A 15,984-nucleotide genomic window follows, 5' to 3' on the forward strand; every position below is an offset into this window, starting at 1 on the left:
AATCCCCTCTCAGATGAGGATATGGTTGCCCATCAAGTGCTTGACAGCAGCCAGCTGAGGTTGTGAGCCAGTGTTCCGGGCCTGGTGATGATAGTCGGCGACATCATCGTCCACATGCAGCGCACCCACAGACCGCAAAACGCTCAGATGGCAGGCCCCCGCCATGTGCTTGACAGCCAGCAGCTGAGTGTTCCGGGCCTGGTGATGTTAGTCGGCGACATCATCGTCCACATGCAGCGTACCCACAGACCGCAAAACGCTCTCGCAGCGCAGCCCGCCGAGCCCCCCAGCCGCATATAGAGTCACTAATGAATTTCAACTTGCCCTTCTCTCCTCCACCTCTCAACCCACTTTGCAATCCACTTCCTCCACTGCCCAACCTTTCCCAGATCAGCACATCACCAAGAAACGTCGACCTGCTCTTCCTCCTCTACTTTTCAACCCAATTTGCAACCCACCTCCTTCTACACCCAACCTTTTTCAGACCTGCCGGTACACAGTTCAACGCCAAACCCGCCCACATCACGTAAATCCTACGTGAACCTCGCTGCATCCCTCCCATCGTCTCATCTTCCTCCCGACGGAAATTCTTCTTCCAGTTGAATACTCAGCCAGGTATGAATGCTCCCAAGTCCTGTTCTCACCCCGGATCACGTGCACCTCAGAATTCTTTTTCCAAAGACCAACCGTCCCATCTCTCACCCGACGATCACACACCAGCACAAGTCAACCCCTACTTTACCCCGTGTCACGTGCAACTCAGGTTCTCCCCCTGATTCCACTGACCAACCGTCCCAACTCCTACCTGACGAGCACATGCCGGCACAAGTCAAACCCTGGCACCTCAGGTCTTGCCCCTTTCACTACCCAACCGTCCCATGTCTCACCCGACGAATCACCCATCATCACATACCTCCCCCTTCTTTACCCCGTGTCACGTGCACCAAACGTTCTCCCCCTTTCGCCAACCAACCGTCCCATCTCTGACCCGACGAATCACCCAGCATCACTGACCTACCCCTTGTCTACCCCGTGTCACGTGGAGCTCACGTTCTCCCCTCCCGCTAACCAACCGTCCCATCTAGACCACCTGCATCCAACCATGGCTGCTCCTTCGACCGCCAGTGTCTATCCTAATTTTAGCAACGGCGACGTCGACCTGGCTCTGAGCACTGCCCGTCGCCTGAGGCTCCACTCCGACGTCTTGCGTGGAGCATCCGACCGGTTCAAGGAGCTGTTGTGCAACGAGAACGCGGCCATCCTGTCCGCCAAAGCCCGCAAGAAGGGCGACGCCACACGCTTCCGCATCGAGCTCGTCAACGTCGGCGAGTTACACGAGATCGGAGACCTCGTTGCTCAGGTTTGTCTTCGCCCTGTGCTGGCAATCAGCTGAGTCGTCAGTCTTTACTAATTCCCGATGTAGAAGCTGGACGCAAACGGACGGATAATCTACGAAGACGGACCTCGAGTCTCCATGATCCTCGACCGCTTCGGTGCCGACCCCGACAACCACGTCCTCGAGGACTGGGAGAGTGTCATCGGCGCACTCTACGGCAGGCCGGTCAAGATTGGCGGCTCCCACCACTTCTGTGAGGTCTTGACTAGGACTATGAACCTTGTCATGATTGCCGAGTACCTCCAGCTTGAGAACACCCACATCTTCACAGCGATCGAACTCGCGCTGGTCGAGACTCAGCAGGCGCTCTGGCGCTCCATTCAGGCGGGTCCCATGCGTTGGGTCGAACTGGCGCTCCGCATCAAGTCCGTCGCTGTGTTCAAGGAAGCAGCAACTCACTTAATTGGCACCTGGCACACAATCACCCCCCAGGAGAAGAACTCGTTGGAGCCAGAGGTCCACGAGCTATTCTCCCGCGAGGCAGCAAAGTTCGTCGAGCGCAAGAAGGCCGTGCAAAAGCAAATTTTGCAGTACAAGCCCAACGCACTTCAATACGTCAAGAACGTCGACCGCGTCAAGGGCAAACGCGAACACGATCCCCACATCTTTGTGTGGATCGGATTCTCTGGATTCCAGATGTGGCTCGCTCAGTACCTGGCCGAAGGCAATGGCGTGGATGGTCCGGACGGCGGATGGGGTTTTTTCAAGCTCCTCCACAATGGCGGTGAAGAATATTACACCCGTGAGGCCCAGGCCGACTACGCTGGCTGTTCTGGTCCTGGCCGCGCCATCGTCTCCAACAGCGTCCAGGAGATCAAGGAAGCGATGAAGGAGCTCGTCAAGGACGTCATGGTCAAGAATCTGCGCTTGGATGTTCATCAGAGTCCCGTCGAGTACTTCGCGTGCTTTGACATCGAACGCAAGCATTGCCCTTGGACGGACGAGGCCCTCACTCCAGAGCCGGCGGACGAGCCCTCACTCGGCGACAGCGAGAACGACGACTCGGACTTGGAGGTCCTGGTTGCCGAGGACGACGACGAGGAGGATTCCACCGACATGGCACAGATGGACGGCACCAAGGAGGCTCCCTACAAGCGTACGCACGAGGAGTTTGTCGAAGACGACGATGACAGCCTTTTCGTGCAGTAGCTCGACGACAAGATTCCCTTTGTTTGATTACAACACTGATGGCGACAAGGACCTAGGCGCCTTGTAAAGGATCGAAGGCCATGGCGCGAATAGTGCGCAATCAGATACGACCCCTGGAACAACGGCATGAAGGGACAAGCACAGCGTGGACAGAAATGTACTGTGCCACCATCAGATACGACACCTTGAAGGATGAGTACGGAAACGAGCACATGAATGGATGATGTATCAGGATCATGGCCAGGGATTGGGTAGCATAAGACAATAGCTTCGGCTTTCATGTAGTCTTATGCAGCAGAATACCAACTCCTGGACTCCACACTTCAAAAGCGGCATCTCTTGGTACGCTTCTAATCATTGCATCGCTGAACCTGCTCTTCACTCTGCCGCGGGATATGTATCAGCCTGGTATATTTGGTCTCTTGCTCTCTCGGTCGCCTTCTTTGCGTCTCGAGTCGCATTGACCCAGAATCCACAGTCGATTTCACTCTTTGGGGTCATCGAAGCCCTCGGGGAACTTTCTCGGGCCCCTGGGAACTAAGACAAGGCATCGGGTCAGCTCACGCTTTGATCATCACGCCCGCAGATCCGCAGCTCCGTGTCGTCCCCGCCAGCTCTTCTTCTGTTTGGTATTGAGGATGGTGCTCCGGTCGTGGAGGACTCACTGGGGTAGTTGTGAGGAATCATGGGCCTGCCGGGCTCGTCGCCAAAGAATCTCCTGATTGGCGGCGCAGCAATGGGAATGATGGGAGCAGTGCCGCCCAGCACCAAAGACCAGGTAATGGCGGGCTTCTCGTGGAAGGCCCAGCGCATGTAGCGGACGGGCTCGGCCCAGAAGTAGGGCTTGGACATGGCGGGCAATTGGACGACGGAGGTCTGAAGTGAGTGGTCAAGGAGCCGCGATGGCGTGGGGAGCTCAATGGATGGTAGCGGAGCTTGGAGGTCGGTGCTGATTGAGATGTCGTTGATTGGAGAGGGCGGAGGAGGCCCGGCGGAGGTTGGATCTTCCGCCAGAGCTCGGGGAAGCTCGACGTCTTGGCGCGCGTTGCGTATGCATCGCATCGGCTACGTTTCCCCTACAGCTCCACCGAACAACCCTCGCCATCCTCTGCCAGCACAATGAGGTGGTTGTTTTCGATACTGTTACTTGCCTTGCTGGGCGTCGCCCATGCATTGAGCTACACTGGCAACCGTCTGCTGGTTGTCCTTGAAGAAGCCGGCGAGAAGGACAAGTATTCGACCTTTTGGGCCGACCTGACCTGTAAATGCTCCCCGCGCATTCTTCCAGAGACTTGAACAGCTGCTGATTGTTTCGCGTTTGATGACAGCTCGCGGCTTCTCCCTTACCTTTTCCTCGCCCAAAGATGACAAGCTGTCGCTCTTCAGACATGGCGAGCGCGCCTACGACCATGTTATTCTGCTTCCGCCCAAGTCCAAGGGCCTCGGTCCTAACCTGAGCCCTCAAACGATTGTCGACTTCATCAACCGCGAAGGCAACATCCTCATGGCTCTGTCTGGCGAGTCTGCGACTCCGACTGCGATCCAATCGCTTCTTCTCGAATTCGACATTCACCTGTCGACTGACAGGAACTCGCTTGTTGTGGACCACTTCAACTACGACAAGGTCTCTGCGGCCGACAAGCACGATGTCCTCGTTCTCGACAGACCGCAAGAGTACAAGGAGGGCGTCAAGAGCTTCTTCGGTGGAAATGGTGTCGTCGCCGTCCCCCGCGCGGTTGGCCAGGTCCTAGGCAACGAGAACCCCATGTTGGCGCCGATTCTCCGCGCCCCGAGCACCGCTTATCCCTATAACCCGAAGGAGGAGGCTGAAGCGGTCGATGATCCGTTTGCTGTGGGCACGCAATTGACTCTTGTCACGGCGTTCCAAGCACGCAACTCTGCTAGATTCACCGTCCTTGGTAGCTCTGAATTGCTGCAAGACAAGTGGTTCGATGCGACCGTCAAGCGTGGCGACAAGGAGGAGAAGGCGGCCAACAGGGAGTTCGCGAAGCAAATCACCGCATGGACTCTCAAGGAAACCGGCGTTCTGAAGGTTGGACGCCTCCAACACTGGTTGAACGAGGGCGCGGTCAAAGGTGGCATCAACGAGACCGGTCTTGATGTCCCTGAGCACAACCCCACGATTTACAGAATCAAGAACGACGTGGTAAGTCTTGCTCCGGATAAGATGCTTGGCTACAAACTGACCGCAAACAGGCCTTTGAAATTGAGCTTTCCGAGTGGAGCAACGACCACTTCGTCCCCTTCCACCCCGCCCCGTCCGACGTCGTCCAGCTGGAATTCAGCATGCTGTCGCCCTTCCAACGTCTTCCATTGAATGCCCTCGCGCCCTCGCCCACCCACCCCAACTCCACCATCTTCGCAACCGACTTCAAGCTCCCGGACCAACACGGCATCTTCAACTTCCGCGTCAACTTCAAGCGCCCCTTCCTGACCAACGTCGACGAGAAGAGGCAAGTGACTGTGAGGCACTTTGCGCACGACGAGTACGCGAGGTCGTGGGCGATTAGCGGTGCATGGCCCTGGATCGCAGGTATCTGGGTCACTGTCGCCGGATGGGTGGTCTTTGTGGCACTTTGGTTGTACAGTGCCCCTGCTAGCGACAAGACCAAGAAGACGCAGTAATCTCTGCCTCGAAGAAGACTGAACCTGTCGTCGCTAGAGTTTTTGGATGATATGTTTAGGTAGAGGATGAAAAGTAAAAAGTCATTTTGTCATCCTGGGGTCATGGCATTTGGGACTTGTGCACTGAACGAAAGGTGGCTCAGGAATTTCTCATCTTGCGGCGCTTACTTGTGTTGTAAAAAACTACAATTTCATGACACTCAGCCTTGTCCGGTGATTTGTGAACGCATGGGAGTCCCAAAAAATCTAGAGCTTCTGAAAATGGCCACTGGCCAGAGGCCGGAGGAAATGCCCCATCGACATCCATCCACGTTCAAGATTTTGATGCTTCCTGAAACTCAATTAGATCCAAGCTGCCTGGCACATGAGTCTTCGCTGTGCACTCGGGTATCGTATACCCCTAATTCTGAGACTGAATGGATCTTTTGAAAGGTAAAGTGGCACCCCTGAGTACCTGGATATGAACATGAGCCCCAGCCAGCGATGAATAGCGCGAGCCGACATTTGATATTTCGGCTTCTAGTCCTTCATCTTTCAGCTTCATCCTCGACACTTGGTTATCTATCGGACTCTAGCCCTGACGTGCAAGATATTCACCAGCCGTTCAATCTTGACTTCATCCAGCAAAGCCCCCCTTTGATCCTTCAGACTCCGCTCTCGAAAAGGCCAAAGACTAACCCCTCACTCTGAATCCCCATTCATCCCATTCTTTGGTGACCATCTCCAAGAACCACCGCTCGCTCCGACCTGCCCACGTTAGTCAACCAATCAAGTGATCGCCCAATCAAACAACTAACCAGTAACCTTCGCCCACGACACTCCAGCCACAACCTCCACTCCACTGCTCGCCCACGAAAAGCACACAGCGAAGACGGAGCCGGGCTGGCCGCCTGGCGCCGACTTCGCAGCCAAGCAGGGACACGCAGTCATGCAGCAAGCAGCCAAGGGTGGGGAAAAGGGAAGGAAGGGGTTGGTTGACTCGACTCGACTGGATGGGGTCGGGTCGGAGTAGGCCGTCCGTCGGGCGGGCGGATGTCGGATTTGTGATGGACGAGGGGCGGAGGACATGATGTGGTGACGAGATGATGAGCTGAGACGAGATGAGATTAGACGTCAAGGCGTGCCCGTGGGGACGGCGTTGGAGGGTCGTTCGCTGGCCGTTGGCTGGCTGGCAGCCCCGGATGTTTTCACCACCTTCGCGAGCGGTGTGTTTGAACCGACTGACCAACGCACATGATCAAATCCACGGGCATTCGTCCAATCATCCCCAGAGTCACGTCATATGTTCGAGCAAACATGGCAAGTCCAATATCAACCATCTCCATAAATCTAGCTAACCGGGCTACGTGACATAGGGAGAGAGAAAAGATTCATATCGTACAGCGTATGTATCGTATCTTGACAGTCGTAAAGAACTTTTCCCCGACAGATAAGAAAAGGCAAAGAAAAAGGAAAGAAACGTGTCGTGGCTCGAAAGGGGTATAAAAGAAAAACTACAGGCGCGTTAGATGCGGAAAACTCGGAACCGAGTGGACAATGATGACTTACAAAATAAGACTCCGATAGCGCCTCTGCGGGAACAACGCCTATGAGAAAAGACCAGGATGATTTGATGCCGTGGTCGGATGGTCGTAGGAAGCGATTGGTGACGTTCCCTCTTTCGCTCACTGCAAGTCAACCATGTGGTCAACCTCGTCAGGCGGAGTGAGCAGGCCGCCCTCGCCCATGACAGCGCCGAAGCCCTCCTGCCTGCCCTCGCCAAGCAAAAAGGTCATGACGATTTCGGCGACCCACTTTGCGTCGTCGTCGCGCTGGATCATGTCCTGGGCGTCGGCCATGAAGTCCGGGGACCAGTTCTCGCCAAAGACTTTGACCGTCTCCGAGTTGATGAAGCGGTCGAACTCGAAATGGCCCTGCAGCGTGAAGACGCGACCGGGCTGGTGCATTCCCTGGACATGGCACAGGGCACTGCTGCCAATCAAGACCCAGTCAGGCGGGAGCATCTCAGCGCCCACACCGCCGCCGCCACCGTAGCCGCCGGTGCGACGCTTCTTTTGCCGCAGCTGCTGCTTCTGACCCGGCAGCACGACGTGGTCGGCATGGACAAATTGCAGGCGCATAACCAGCTCGTCGGCCTTTCTGGCAGACGGCAGGTGGTGAACATCGACGGGGAACGCGGCGAGAAATTCGGTCGTGATGCGCACAGGCTGGACTCCGACCTCCCATCCGGCGGGAGACTTTTCGACAAGGCCGCCAAAGGGCTCGAGGAGCGATTGGCACAGGATCTGGTGCCCGAAGCAGGAACCGTAGAAGCGGACGTGGGGGTGGTTGGCGTAGACGTGCTGGATGAAGACACGCAGGCGGTCGATCCAGGGTTGTGGCTCGTACACAGAGGATGCTTAATCAAGACATGTCTGTTTAGTTTAGCTTTATGATTCTGAGCCGGGTTGGAACTTACCTGATCCCGAGATGACAATGGCGTCGAGTTCGGCGGGGTGGGAGGGGTATTCGCCTTGGACGACGTTGTAGGAGCTCCACTTGAGTGCAGGAACGGGAGTCTTGTGAGAGGAAGAGGCGGCAAGACGCTGGGCCGCGGCCGATAATTCATGCTGGAAGATGTCGCTGTAGAGACCGCGCTTGTTGTGCACAGCAGGCACCGTTGGGTCGGTGTTGAAGGCGGCAACGTTGAAGTTCCTCTGAGAGACCATGATGAAGAAATGATATCAGACCGTGCTGAAACGAGGCGCTCGGGCAAACAGAGGAACAGCAGAAGGACGAAAGACAGAAAATGTGAAGAGAGGACTCTGGCTTTTGAACCCGTCGAAATTGCAAGCAGGAACTTGGTGGAGTAGTGTTTCCGCCGTTTAGTCCGACGCATCCTTCTCTTGCCATTACGAGACAATATCTCTAGTCTGGCCGAACATCGCACCTCGCCTCCGTCTTCTTCCGATGGCCTAGAGCTCCATCAACGGCACTCGTCCCTACCAATTTTGGGCTAAATGTCAGCTTCGGACACCTTTTGGTTGTCTCTGAGTATTTGTAAAGCCTACTATCTCGACGAGATCTGATAAACGACAAGATGCACCCATTCCCTGGCCTTTTGTGGTTCTTGATAGGGTCGGCTGGGGGCAAAAGTCCGGAGATCGGCCATATTGTGGGGCCCCAAAGTCCGACAACGGTTTGCTGTCTGTGTCTTTATTCGCCAGGGACGGTAGACGTGTCCAGATGTTCGTCATAGCTTTGGGTGGATCGTTGACGTACTTTGCAATTTGAAGAAGGTTACAGAAATGCAGCTCCTCTGAGTGGCGGTCAGCTCCGTGGCAATGAAGCACGGTCCCCGATTGAAAAGCTGTTGCCACAGAAAAGACTCTGAGAGTTTGTTGATGCTTTTCCCGAATCGGCAATAGCAAAGGTCCGTGACAGGGCTCGCCTCGCGGAGAGCGACAGGGATAAAAGAAAAAAGCAAGGGCAGAGAAAATCTCCTCTTTCATTGGACGACAAACTCGGACTTAGGGAGTGAAAGTAGGGGGATTGCTGTCCTAGCTCCACAGGCCTCCAGGAACGTCGACTTCTCATCGCTTGACTGTTCCAACTGTGCTTCCACCATCAAGAACGAGATTCTGACCAATGATATGACTACCAGCTCTGCTGGCGAGAAAGACGACGGTAGCAGCAAAGTCCTCAGGCTTGCCCAACCTACCATTCGGCTTGTTCTTACCCAGCGCATCCTCGCCACCGAGCCTCTCGATCATGTCTGCCGCCAGTTCGGTGTAGAAGAAACCCGGAGAGATTGCGTTGGTCAGAATGTTGCGCGGGCCCAGATCGACAGCCAGCTGTTTGACGAGGTGGATTGCTCCTGCCTTTGACACGCCATAGGGAATGGTACCCTCCTCGCCAGTCAAGGTGACCCCAACGCCACCGATTGAAGCGGTAACGAGGATTCGTGACGGGTCTGCAGCTGTCGCTTTCTTGGTCAGGAGGGGAAGGAATCTACGCTAGTCAGTTACCGTTGGCTGTTGAATTGGAGTAACGACGACTTACTTTTGCACGGAGAAGAAGATGCTCTTGAGGTTGAGGCCCAGCACCGGGTCCCACTTCTCCTCGGGATAAGAGTCGATGGAACCACCAAAAATCACCCCAGCATTCAAGAGCAAGATGTCGACATGGTCGGTCGTTTTGGCGATGGCATCGATGAGCTGCTGAATTCCTTCGACGGTCGACGAATCGGCCGGAACCGAAACAATCTGCGCGTCGGGGCGCTTGTTCGGCACCTTTGCAAGGGCATCGCATGCCTCTTGACAGCCCTTGGCACTGCGGGAGGTGACATAGACTTTGGTTGCACCAGCTTGAAGAATGCCTGATGCAGCAGCAAGGCCAAGGCCTCGAGAGGCACCGGTAACGACGGCCGTCTTGCCCTCGAGGGAGAAGATGTTGTTAAAGTCTGGGAGGTTTGCCGCTGCAGTCATCTTCAAGGTTGCCGTGGGTTGTAAGTTGGATGATTGGTTCCGAGTCTGACAAAAGGTCGAAGATGGGTGAATGTCCGAGCAGATTGCTTCGAAACCAAGGGCAGTCGAGTTCAGCTTTATGGCAGCTGCAGTGGTGCTAAACTATAGTGCATGTGTCTGTTGTGAGGTGACAGCATAGATGCACGGACTTAAGCCGTACCTCCGTACCTACCAACCGATGGTCCTGCCGTGGACACTTCCATTTGTATACCATGGAAGACCACCCTTTATGATGACATAATGACGGATCGGGCATCATAGACGTGCCGTTGTCCGAGATTTAACTCCAGTCTTTTGTTTGCGTGCTCAAAGATGGATGGGAAAGCCAAACGCCGGATTCATGTCCGGCATCTCTTCCTTGCTCTGTGCTGACGACTACACGCGGTGCATGGTTACCCAGCATGATCTGGATATCAGCAGACATCGGCAACGCAGGATGAGGAATTTTGAAAAGGATGTATTAAAACAGCGGACGCGAGAGAGGTCTAATCTAAAACTCGTCAATTCATACAATCATCAGGATACAAGACATTAGGCGGTGCCAGCGAGCAGCCGCTCCATTACTCCCTCAACACTGCCATTACCTCCACTAATCGACCTCTCAACTTGCCGCTTGCGCGACTCTCCAAGTTCAGTTCGGTGTACCGCCTTTTCGACTTTCCCATCCTTGAAAATGGCGATTCGTGCTGTGCTGCCATCTTTCCAAGTAATGCCGATTTCTCTGGCAGAAGCATCCAGAGCTTTGACGTCAACGATGTCCAGCTCGCCGGCTTCATGTAAGGGGGAATTTTCGCCATCTTCCATGTTGGGTAGACGAGCGTCTTTGCGTATTTTGGAGACGGCGTGCAATCGCAAATGGTATGATACTAGTTCTTTTCGTAGCTCGCGAACGAGTGTGTGCAGACTCTGTACAGAGTCGGATTTCGACGAGCCCTGGTCTTCGGTCAAAGGCGCTGGCTGCGGTAGATGCTTTGCGCTTAGGGCTTTGAGCGGAATACAGGGCGGGATTGTGTGTTTGTGGATGCGGAGGGCGTCGCTTGTAGGAGAAGGCTTGTGGAGGAGAAGATAATATGGATCAACAGGTTGTCCTTTGACATGGACATCTATGCAGACTCCTAGGAGTTTCCCATTGTCCACGGCGCAGGGGTCAGGGTCTTGGACGCGAAAGGCGGTGATTCCAGCGCATCTGCGGTATAGGCTCTGTAGGTTGCGCTTTCTCTGTCTCTTGCACATATCCAAGGCACTCGAGGCTGGTGACGTTGGTGACTGATCGTTGGTTCTCGCGCGCTGTATGCGGTCGATGATGTGCTGGGAAGACAGGAGAGTTGCAGAGAGTGCGGAGCGGCGGCGTTCTAAAGCTTCAACTGGAAACGATGAGCGGGTGACCCACGCGACGAGATTAAGAAGAGCACCCACCCTGATGGCGCAAATAGCCAATATCGTTGTCGAGCTGCGAGTCGGGTACGACGGAAGTCATGGTGCTAGTACAGCGACGCGGACACGAGGGACAGTGTGTCTGTGCGAAGAAAGTGGTGGAGGTTGTAGGCCCAGGCGCAGATGGACGACAGGAAGGAGAGCCAGGCGACGGCGGCGATGAGCAGCGAGGCCAGCGACGGGACTGGAGGTTGCTTGCGGTCGGGAGCTCGAAGCGCGTCGGAGTCGAGGTCAAAGGAAACGCGCAATCCCGTGCGCATCTTGGCGACGGGCGGATTTGAGACCGAGGATGGATAGGCTCTGGGCGGCGCCGAACAAGGGGAGCACGTTCTCGCCGGCTTCAAAGGCAGAGCAGCTCCAAAGGGGGCGCGAGTCTTGAACAACACCAGACTCTTCAAACTGAGAGGCACAGACGAGAGGTCTTGTCAGAGACTGCCTTGCCTTGCTCCTGAATTGGGCCCTTCACCGCTCTCGCACTCGCTCGCCGACCTCAACGCCTCCTGCCCCTCCACTCTCAGCTCTCACTCGTCCGCCGGCGCGCCATAGTGGACACGTTCCGCTTTTGGCCACCACCAGATCAAACAACACCAGCTTCACTTCGTTCCAACTATTGTTACATGGATGCCTACCACACCAGGTGATTCCTATTCGCGTCCCTTTACTTTTCCTGGAGTTCACGGTTTGTCCGACACGGCCAATATCCTCCCTGTCCACGCCGCACACCAGCGCCAGACCTCCGTAAGCCAACAACGACCCAATCCACACCAAGACCTCGAGCTGAAAGACGTTCCTTCGTCAAGCCATCCCGCAGACCCCTCCGGACAGCGCCGCCATCTTCCGCGCATCCGAACCGACAACCTGGGAACTAGCTCTGTCCTTGCTTCTGGCGAGTCGGATCTCAACTCTCCTCGCAGCGACAATCAGATGTCCCGCCGAAAAAGCAAATCCCCCAACCCTCGAACTGCGAGCCCAAGAGACGACTCGATTGATTCCACGACGAGCAACGGCCATGCGACTGGCGCAATGGAAAGCTTGCTTGAACACCGCCGGAAGCACGCGGCCGCAGACGACACCTCGCCTCAGTCCCAGGTCTCCACATACATGAACACCACTACATTTAGCTTGGACGAGGATCCCGCCGTTGGGGTCGCTCAGGACCATGGCTCGTCCAAGGGCTTCAGCGAACTCCCAAAGAAGGACCAAAGGAATTTCCTGCTCTTGGTCCTCCTCTACTTTTTGCAGGGAGTACCGACGGGCTTGGCGTCGGGATCCGTACCCTTTCTCCTCAAGTCCCACCTATCGTACAGCCAGATCGGTGTCTTTTCTCTCGCTTCGTATCCCTACTCCCTAAAGCTCCTCTGGAGCCCCATCGTCGACGCCATTTGGAGCCCCAAGGTCGGGAGAAGAAAGAGTTGGATCCTTCCCATTCAAGCACTTTCAGGCTTTGGCATGCTTTGGCTCGGTAGCAGAGCTGAGCGCATGATGCAGGAGGCCGGCGCCGACGGTGGGGCGGGCATCTGGGCCTTCACTTGGTGGTGGTTCTTCCTGGTCTTTATGTGCTCCACGCAAGACATTGCAGTCGACGGTACGCGTAAACTCGAGCTGTGTCCTTTACCACGCTAACGCACTACAGGCTGGGCACTTACACTCCTTTCCAACGAAAACCTTTCGTACGCGTCCACGGCGCAGACCGTCGGCCTCACCGCTGGTCAATTCTTGTCGTACACCGTCTTCCTTGCTTTCAATTCCCCGGATTTTGCCAACAAATGGTTTCGCTCGACCCCACAGCCCGAGGGAGTAATGACCCTGGGCGGATATTTGACTTTCTGGGGTTGGGCATACCTGGCCGTCACCTTTGCACTTGCGGTCCTCAAGCGTGAGGAGAAGACCAAGAACAACGACGGAATCTGGGAAGTCTACAAGGTCATGGGCGGCATCTTGAAACTCAAGAATATCCAAACCTTCATCATGATCCACCTGATTGCAAAGATTGGCTTCCAGGCCAACGACGCCGTCACGAACCTCAAGCTCCTCGACAAAGGGTTCAGCCAAGAAGACATGGCGCTCACGGTCCTCATAGACTTTCCGTTTGAGATTTCGCTGGGGTACTATGCAGGAAAATGGTCCCAAACGTACCCGCCCATGCAGCTGTGGTGCTGGGCATTTGTCGGCCGCCTCGCGGCTGCCGCGTTTGCCCAATTTGTGGTCATGATCTTCCCGGCTGGCGGGGTGACAACATGGTACTTGCTGACGGTCATTGTCGAACATGTGTTCTCGACTTTTATGAGTACAGTAATGTTCGTTGCGATCTCGGCCTTCCACGCCAAGATTGCCGATCCGGTCATCGGCGGTACATACATGACGCTTCTGGCTACGTAAGTGTTGCCCCCTCCACACTTTGTGTGCGGGTTTGCTGATCAATGTGAACAGCGTCTCGAACCTGGGTGGCACGTTCCCCCGCTTCTTCATCCTGAAGTTTGTGGACCTTTTCACGTCTGCCACGTGCGTGCCGCCGACATCTCCCCCGGCAGACAAGAGCAATGTCATTACACAGGCGTTTTCGTGCGTAGCCGAGTCTGAAAAGCATCGGTGCATTGAAGGGGGCGGGAGCTGTAACGTGCAGCACGACGGTTACTACATTGTAAACGTACTTTGCATCATGGTGGGAGCGGTAACTTTTTGGAGCTTCATCAAGCCGGCGGCGCTGAAGCTGAACTCACTGCCTCTTCGGGCATGGAGGATTGCGGAGGGGTCTGCCACAGCGTACCGATAGACAGATTTACTTTGCAACCTTATTCTTAGCGCAGCCTTTCGACTCGCCATGCTGTACAGTCCAGAAAGCGACCCAATAGAATGGAGAAGAGACTCGAGGCATGGATGGTGACTTTGACAGTACCTAGCGGGATGGTAGCTTTGCGTGCGCTTCGTTTACGCTTTTGGGACGAAGCTTGCGGAAACGCAAAATAGCCGTCGTTGAGGGTGTTTATCCATTGGGCGGGCGCCAAAAAGCAACATGTGAAGCAGAGTAACACACGGGCTAGCTCGGTATGTAGCTGTATGGCTTGAAGCTTGCCGGGAAATGTTTCAGCGAAGAGGTAGCGTGGGCGCGGGCTCATTGGCCGAATCGGGCGTTGGTAGGGGATGGTGTCAATGGCCATAGCTTCACGACAGCGGAAGTGGGATGCCGCGACGCTGCTTGGCGGGTCGATGATGGCGATCCGCGAGCGGCGTGCGAGGTGAGACTTCTCCATGCGTGTGACGGGCCCAGACCAGGGCTTGAGAGCAGACAAAGCAGCACGCCGTGGCAGAGACAGCGGCGACGGCTTATTGATGAAGCTGAAGATGAGGAATACCAGAGAACAGCAAGGTAACTCGGCGCGCGGGCCGATACTCGACGATAGCTACGACGACGACCCACAATTCGCTCTCCCCCATCGATTACGCCGTCAGCCCGCCATGCTGAAGTAATGCCGGCGTTCTGGATTTGAGCTGCCGCCATATATAATCTGTCTAGTGCCCAAGGGGGGAACAGGGTCTTGTAGAGCTGCACTGAATATATCAATCAACCAAACCTTCCCTGCCTCAGCCTACCAACCCGGTCTCGGACGTCTTTTAGGTAAGCCTGCCGCCGTGGCGTCACTTTTTCTCTCCCAACTCTCGCAACACGCTCTCCGACTTTACCATCGCGTCCGCCCGCTGAGACTTCCGTCCTCTCTCATCCATCTCCTTTGCGATTCTGACGCTGATTCCGCCGCTTGCTTGACTTTAGCCCTCAACTTCTTTGTCAATCCCCCCACCCACACTACAACACCATCAACCATGGCTTTCGCTGGCAAGGTTCGCGTTCAGCACCCCGCTCCCGACTTCAAGGCCACGGCCGTTGTCGACGGTGCCTTTGAGGGTTAGTCTTCCTGTCAACTTTGCGCCAGGGTCCGCCGAGCTGGAGCTAATCCCACGCCTCCCGCTACAGAAATCTCCCTCTCCGACTACACCTCCAAGGGCCAATGGCTCATCCTCGCCTTCATCCCCATGGCCTGGACCTTCGTCTGCCCGACTGAGATCATCGCCTTCTCCGACGCTGCCTCAGAGTTTGCCAAGCGCGGCGTTTCCGTCGCCTTTGCCTCGACCGACTCCGAGTACTCCCTCCTCGCCTGGAGCACCGTGAGCCGCAAGGACGGCGGCCTCGGCCACATCAACATCCCCCTCATCTCGGACAAGAACCACTCCCTCAGCAAGGACTACGGTGTCCTCCTCGAGAGCGAGGGTGTCGCCCTCCGTGGCCTCTTCCTGATCGACCCCAAGGGTGTCGTTCGTCAGGTACGTGGAACGCTCGGCAATGCAGCCGCAAGTCTCGGACGTGCATGAGGCTGATGTTTCGTTTTAGATCACCGTCAACGACCTCCCCGTTGGCCGCAGCGTTGACGAGTCCATCCGCCTTGTCGACGCCTTCCAGTTCACCGAGAAGTACGGCGAGGTAAGCAGCCCCGGTGCTCCCATGATACGTCACACGTAGCCTAATCACGCAATAGGTCTGCCCCGCCAACTGGAACCCCGGCCAGGAGACCATCAAGGCCGACCCCGTTGGCCAGAAGGAGTACCTCGAGAAGAAGTATGGCGGTGATGCCATGACCCAGTAAAGAAAATCATGATACCAACCCGGGTGGTAGATGTAAGGGGTCTGTTGCTTGTGCGTGCCCGGCGCATGTTGAATAGAGGGATACTGTAACGTTTTATGCTTGTTGACACGTTTCCTCTCGTCACGTCTGTTTTGGTTGCAATTCTACACCCTGGACGGGTAGTCTACTAGCTGGCGTCTGCTCGTCTACTTGTAATCGCGGATACCATTAGTGCGTA

At 55.6% G+C, this 15,984-nt stretch overlaps 8 protein-coding genes across 8 annotated transcripts; 4 read left to right on the plus strand and 4 right to left on the minus strand.

Annotated features, from left to right (window-relative positions):
- Positions 1-1,102: 1,102 nt before the first annotated feature.
- J3D65DRAFT_603117 (uncharacterized protein) lies at positions 1,103-2,545 on the plus strand (the record flags this gene model as incomplete). The annotated part of the gene is made up of 2 exons (XM_066798186.1): positions 1,103-1,360; positions 1,424-2,545. 2 exons carry the CDS (start codon positions 1,103-1,105, stop codon positions 2,543-2,545), a joined length of 1,380 nt encoding a protein of 459 aa, XP_066655234.1.
- Positions 2,546-2,734: 189 nt separating this feature from the next.
- J3D65DRAFT_624343 (NADH-ubiquinone oxidoreductase 9.5 kDa subunit) lies at positions 2,735-3,504 on the minus strand (the record flags this gene model as incomplete). The annotated part of the gene is made up of 2 exons (XM_066800237.1): positions 3,110-3,504; positions 2,735-2,928 (listed from the first exon to the last, which is right to left on the minus strand). Coding segments are annotated over exons 1-2 (317 nt in total), but the record flags the coding sequence as incomplete, so codon positions are not given.
- A 69-nt stretch (positions 3,505-3,573) lies between these two features.
- J3D65DRAFT_624345 (Dolichyl-diphosphooligosaccharide--protein glycosyltransferase subunit WBP1) lies at positions 3,574-5,560 on the plus strand. Its single transcript, XM_066800238.1, has 3 exons — positions 3,574-3,806; positions 3,874-4,712; positions 4,763-5,560. Exons 1-3 carry the CDS (start codon positions 3,665-3,667, stop codon positions 5,189-5,191), a joined length of 1,410 nt encoding a protein of 469 aa, XP_066655236.1. The 5' UTR covers positions 3,574-3,664; the 3' UTR covers positions 5,192-5,560.
- Positions 5,561-6,855: 1,295 nt separating this feature from the next.
- On the minus strand, positions 6,856-7,899 carry J3D65DRAFT_553984 (class I glutamine amidotransferase-like protein; the record flags this gene model as incomplete). The annotated part of the gene is made up of 2 exons (XM_066797161.1): positions 6,856-7,589; positions 7,650-7,899. 2 exons carry the CDS (start codon positions 7,897-7,899, stop codon positions 6,856-6,858), a joined length of 984 nt encoding a protein of 327 aa, XP_066655237.1.
- A 551-nt stretch (positions 7,900-8,450) lies between these two features.
- Positions 8,451-9,806, minus strand: J3D65DRAFT_364992 (bile acid 7-dehydroxylase 1/3). Its single transcript, XM_066795675.1, has 2 exons — positions 9,233-9,806; positions 8,451-9,181 (listed from the first exon to the last, which is right to left on the minus strand). The coding sequence occupies exons 1-2, from the start codon at positions 9,655-9,657 to the stop codon at positions 8,764-8,766; spliced, it is 843 nt and encodes a 280-aa protein (XP_066655238.1). The 5' UTR covers positions 9,658-9,806; the 3' UTR covers positions 8,451-8,763.
- Positions 9,807-9,810: 4 nt separating this feature from the next.
- J3D65DRAFT_624358 (Cenp-O kinetochore centromere component-domain-containing protein) lies at positions 9,811-11,586 on the minus strand. Its single transcript, XM_066800239.1, has 2 exons — positions 11,113-11,586; positions 9,811-11,060 (listed from the first exon to the last, which is right to left on the minus strand). Exons 1-2 carry the CDS (start codon positions 11,171-11,173, stop codon positions 10,228-10,230), a joined length of 894 nt encoding a protein of 297 aa, XP_066655239.1. The 5' UTR covers positions 11,174-11,586; the 3' UTR covers positions 9,811-10,227.
- J3D65DRAFT_624361 (acetyl-CoA transporter) lies at positions 11,449-13,990 on the plus strand. Its single transcript, XM_066800240.1, has 3 exons — positions 11,449-12,715; positions 12,764-13,505; positions 13,561-13,990. The coding sequence occupies exons 1-3, from the start codon at positions 11,752-11,754 to the stop codon at positions 13,901-13,903; spliced, it is 2,049 nt and encodes a 682-aa protein (XP_066655240.1). The 5' UTR covers positions 11,449-11,751; the 3' UTR covers positions 13,904-13,990.
- A 959-nt stretch (positions 13,991-14,949) lies between these two features.
- Positions 14,950-15,767, plus strand: J3D65DRAFT_553386 (thioredoxin-like protein; the record flags this gene model as incomplete). The annotated part of the gene is made up of 4 exons (XM_066797130.1): positions 14,950-15,031; positions 15,101-15,447; positions 15,515-15,604; positions 15,660-15,767. The coding sequence occupies 4 exons, from the start codon at positions 14,950-14,952 to the stop codon at positions 15,765-15,767; spliced, it is 627 nt and encodes a 208-aa protein (XP_066655241.1).
- Between the last annotated feature and the right edge of the window lie 217 nt (positions 15,768-15,984).

This window comes from Phyllosticta citribraziliensis (genome assembly GCF_038025025.1).
Source record: "Phyllosticta citribraziliensis strain CPC 17464 chromosome Unknown J3D65scaffold_6, whole genome shotgun sequence".
NCBI classification, from domain to species: Eukaryota; Fungi; Ascomycota; class Dothideomycetes; order Botryosphaeriales; family Phyllostictaceae; genus Phyllosticta; species Phyllosticta citribraziliensis.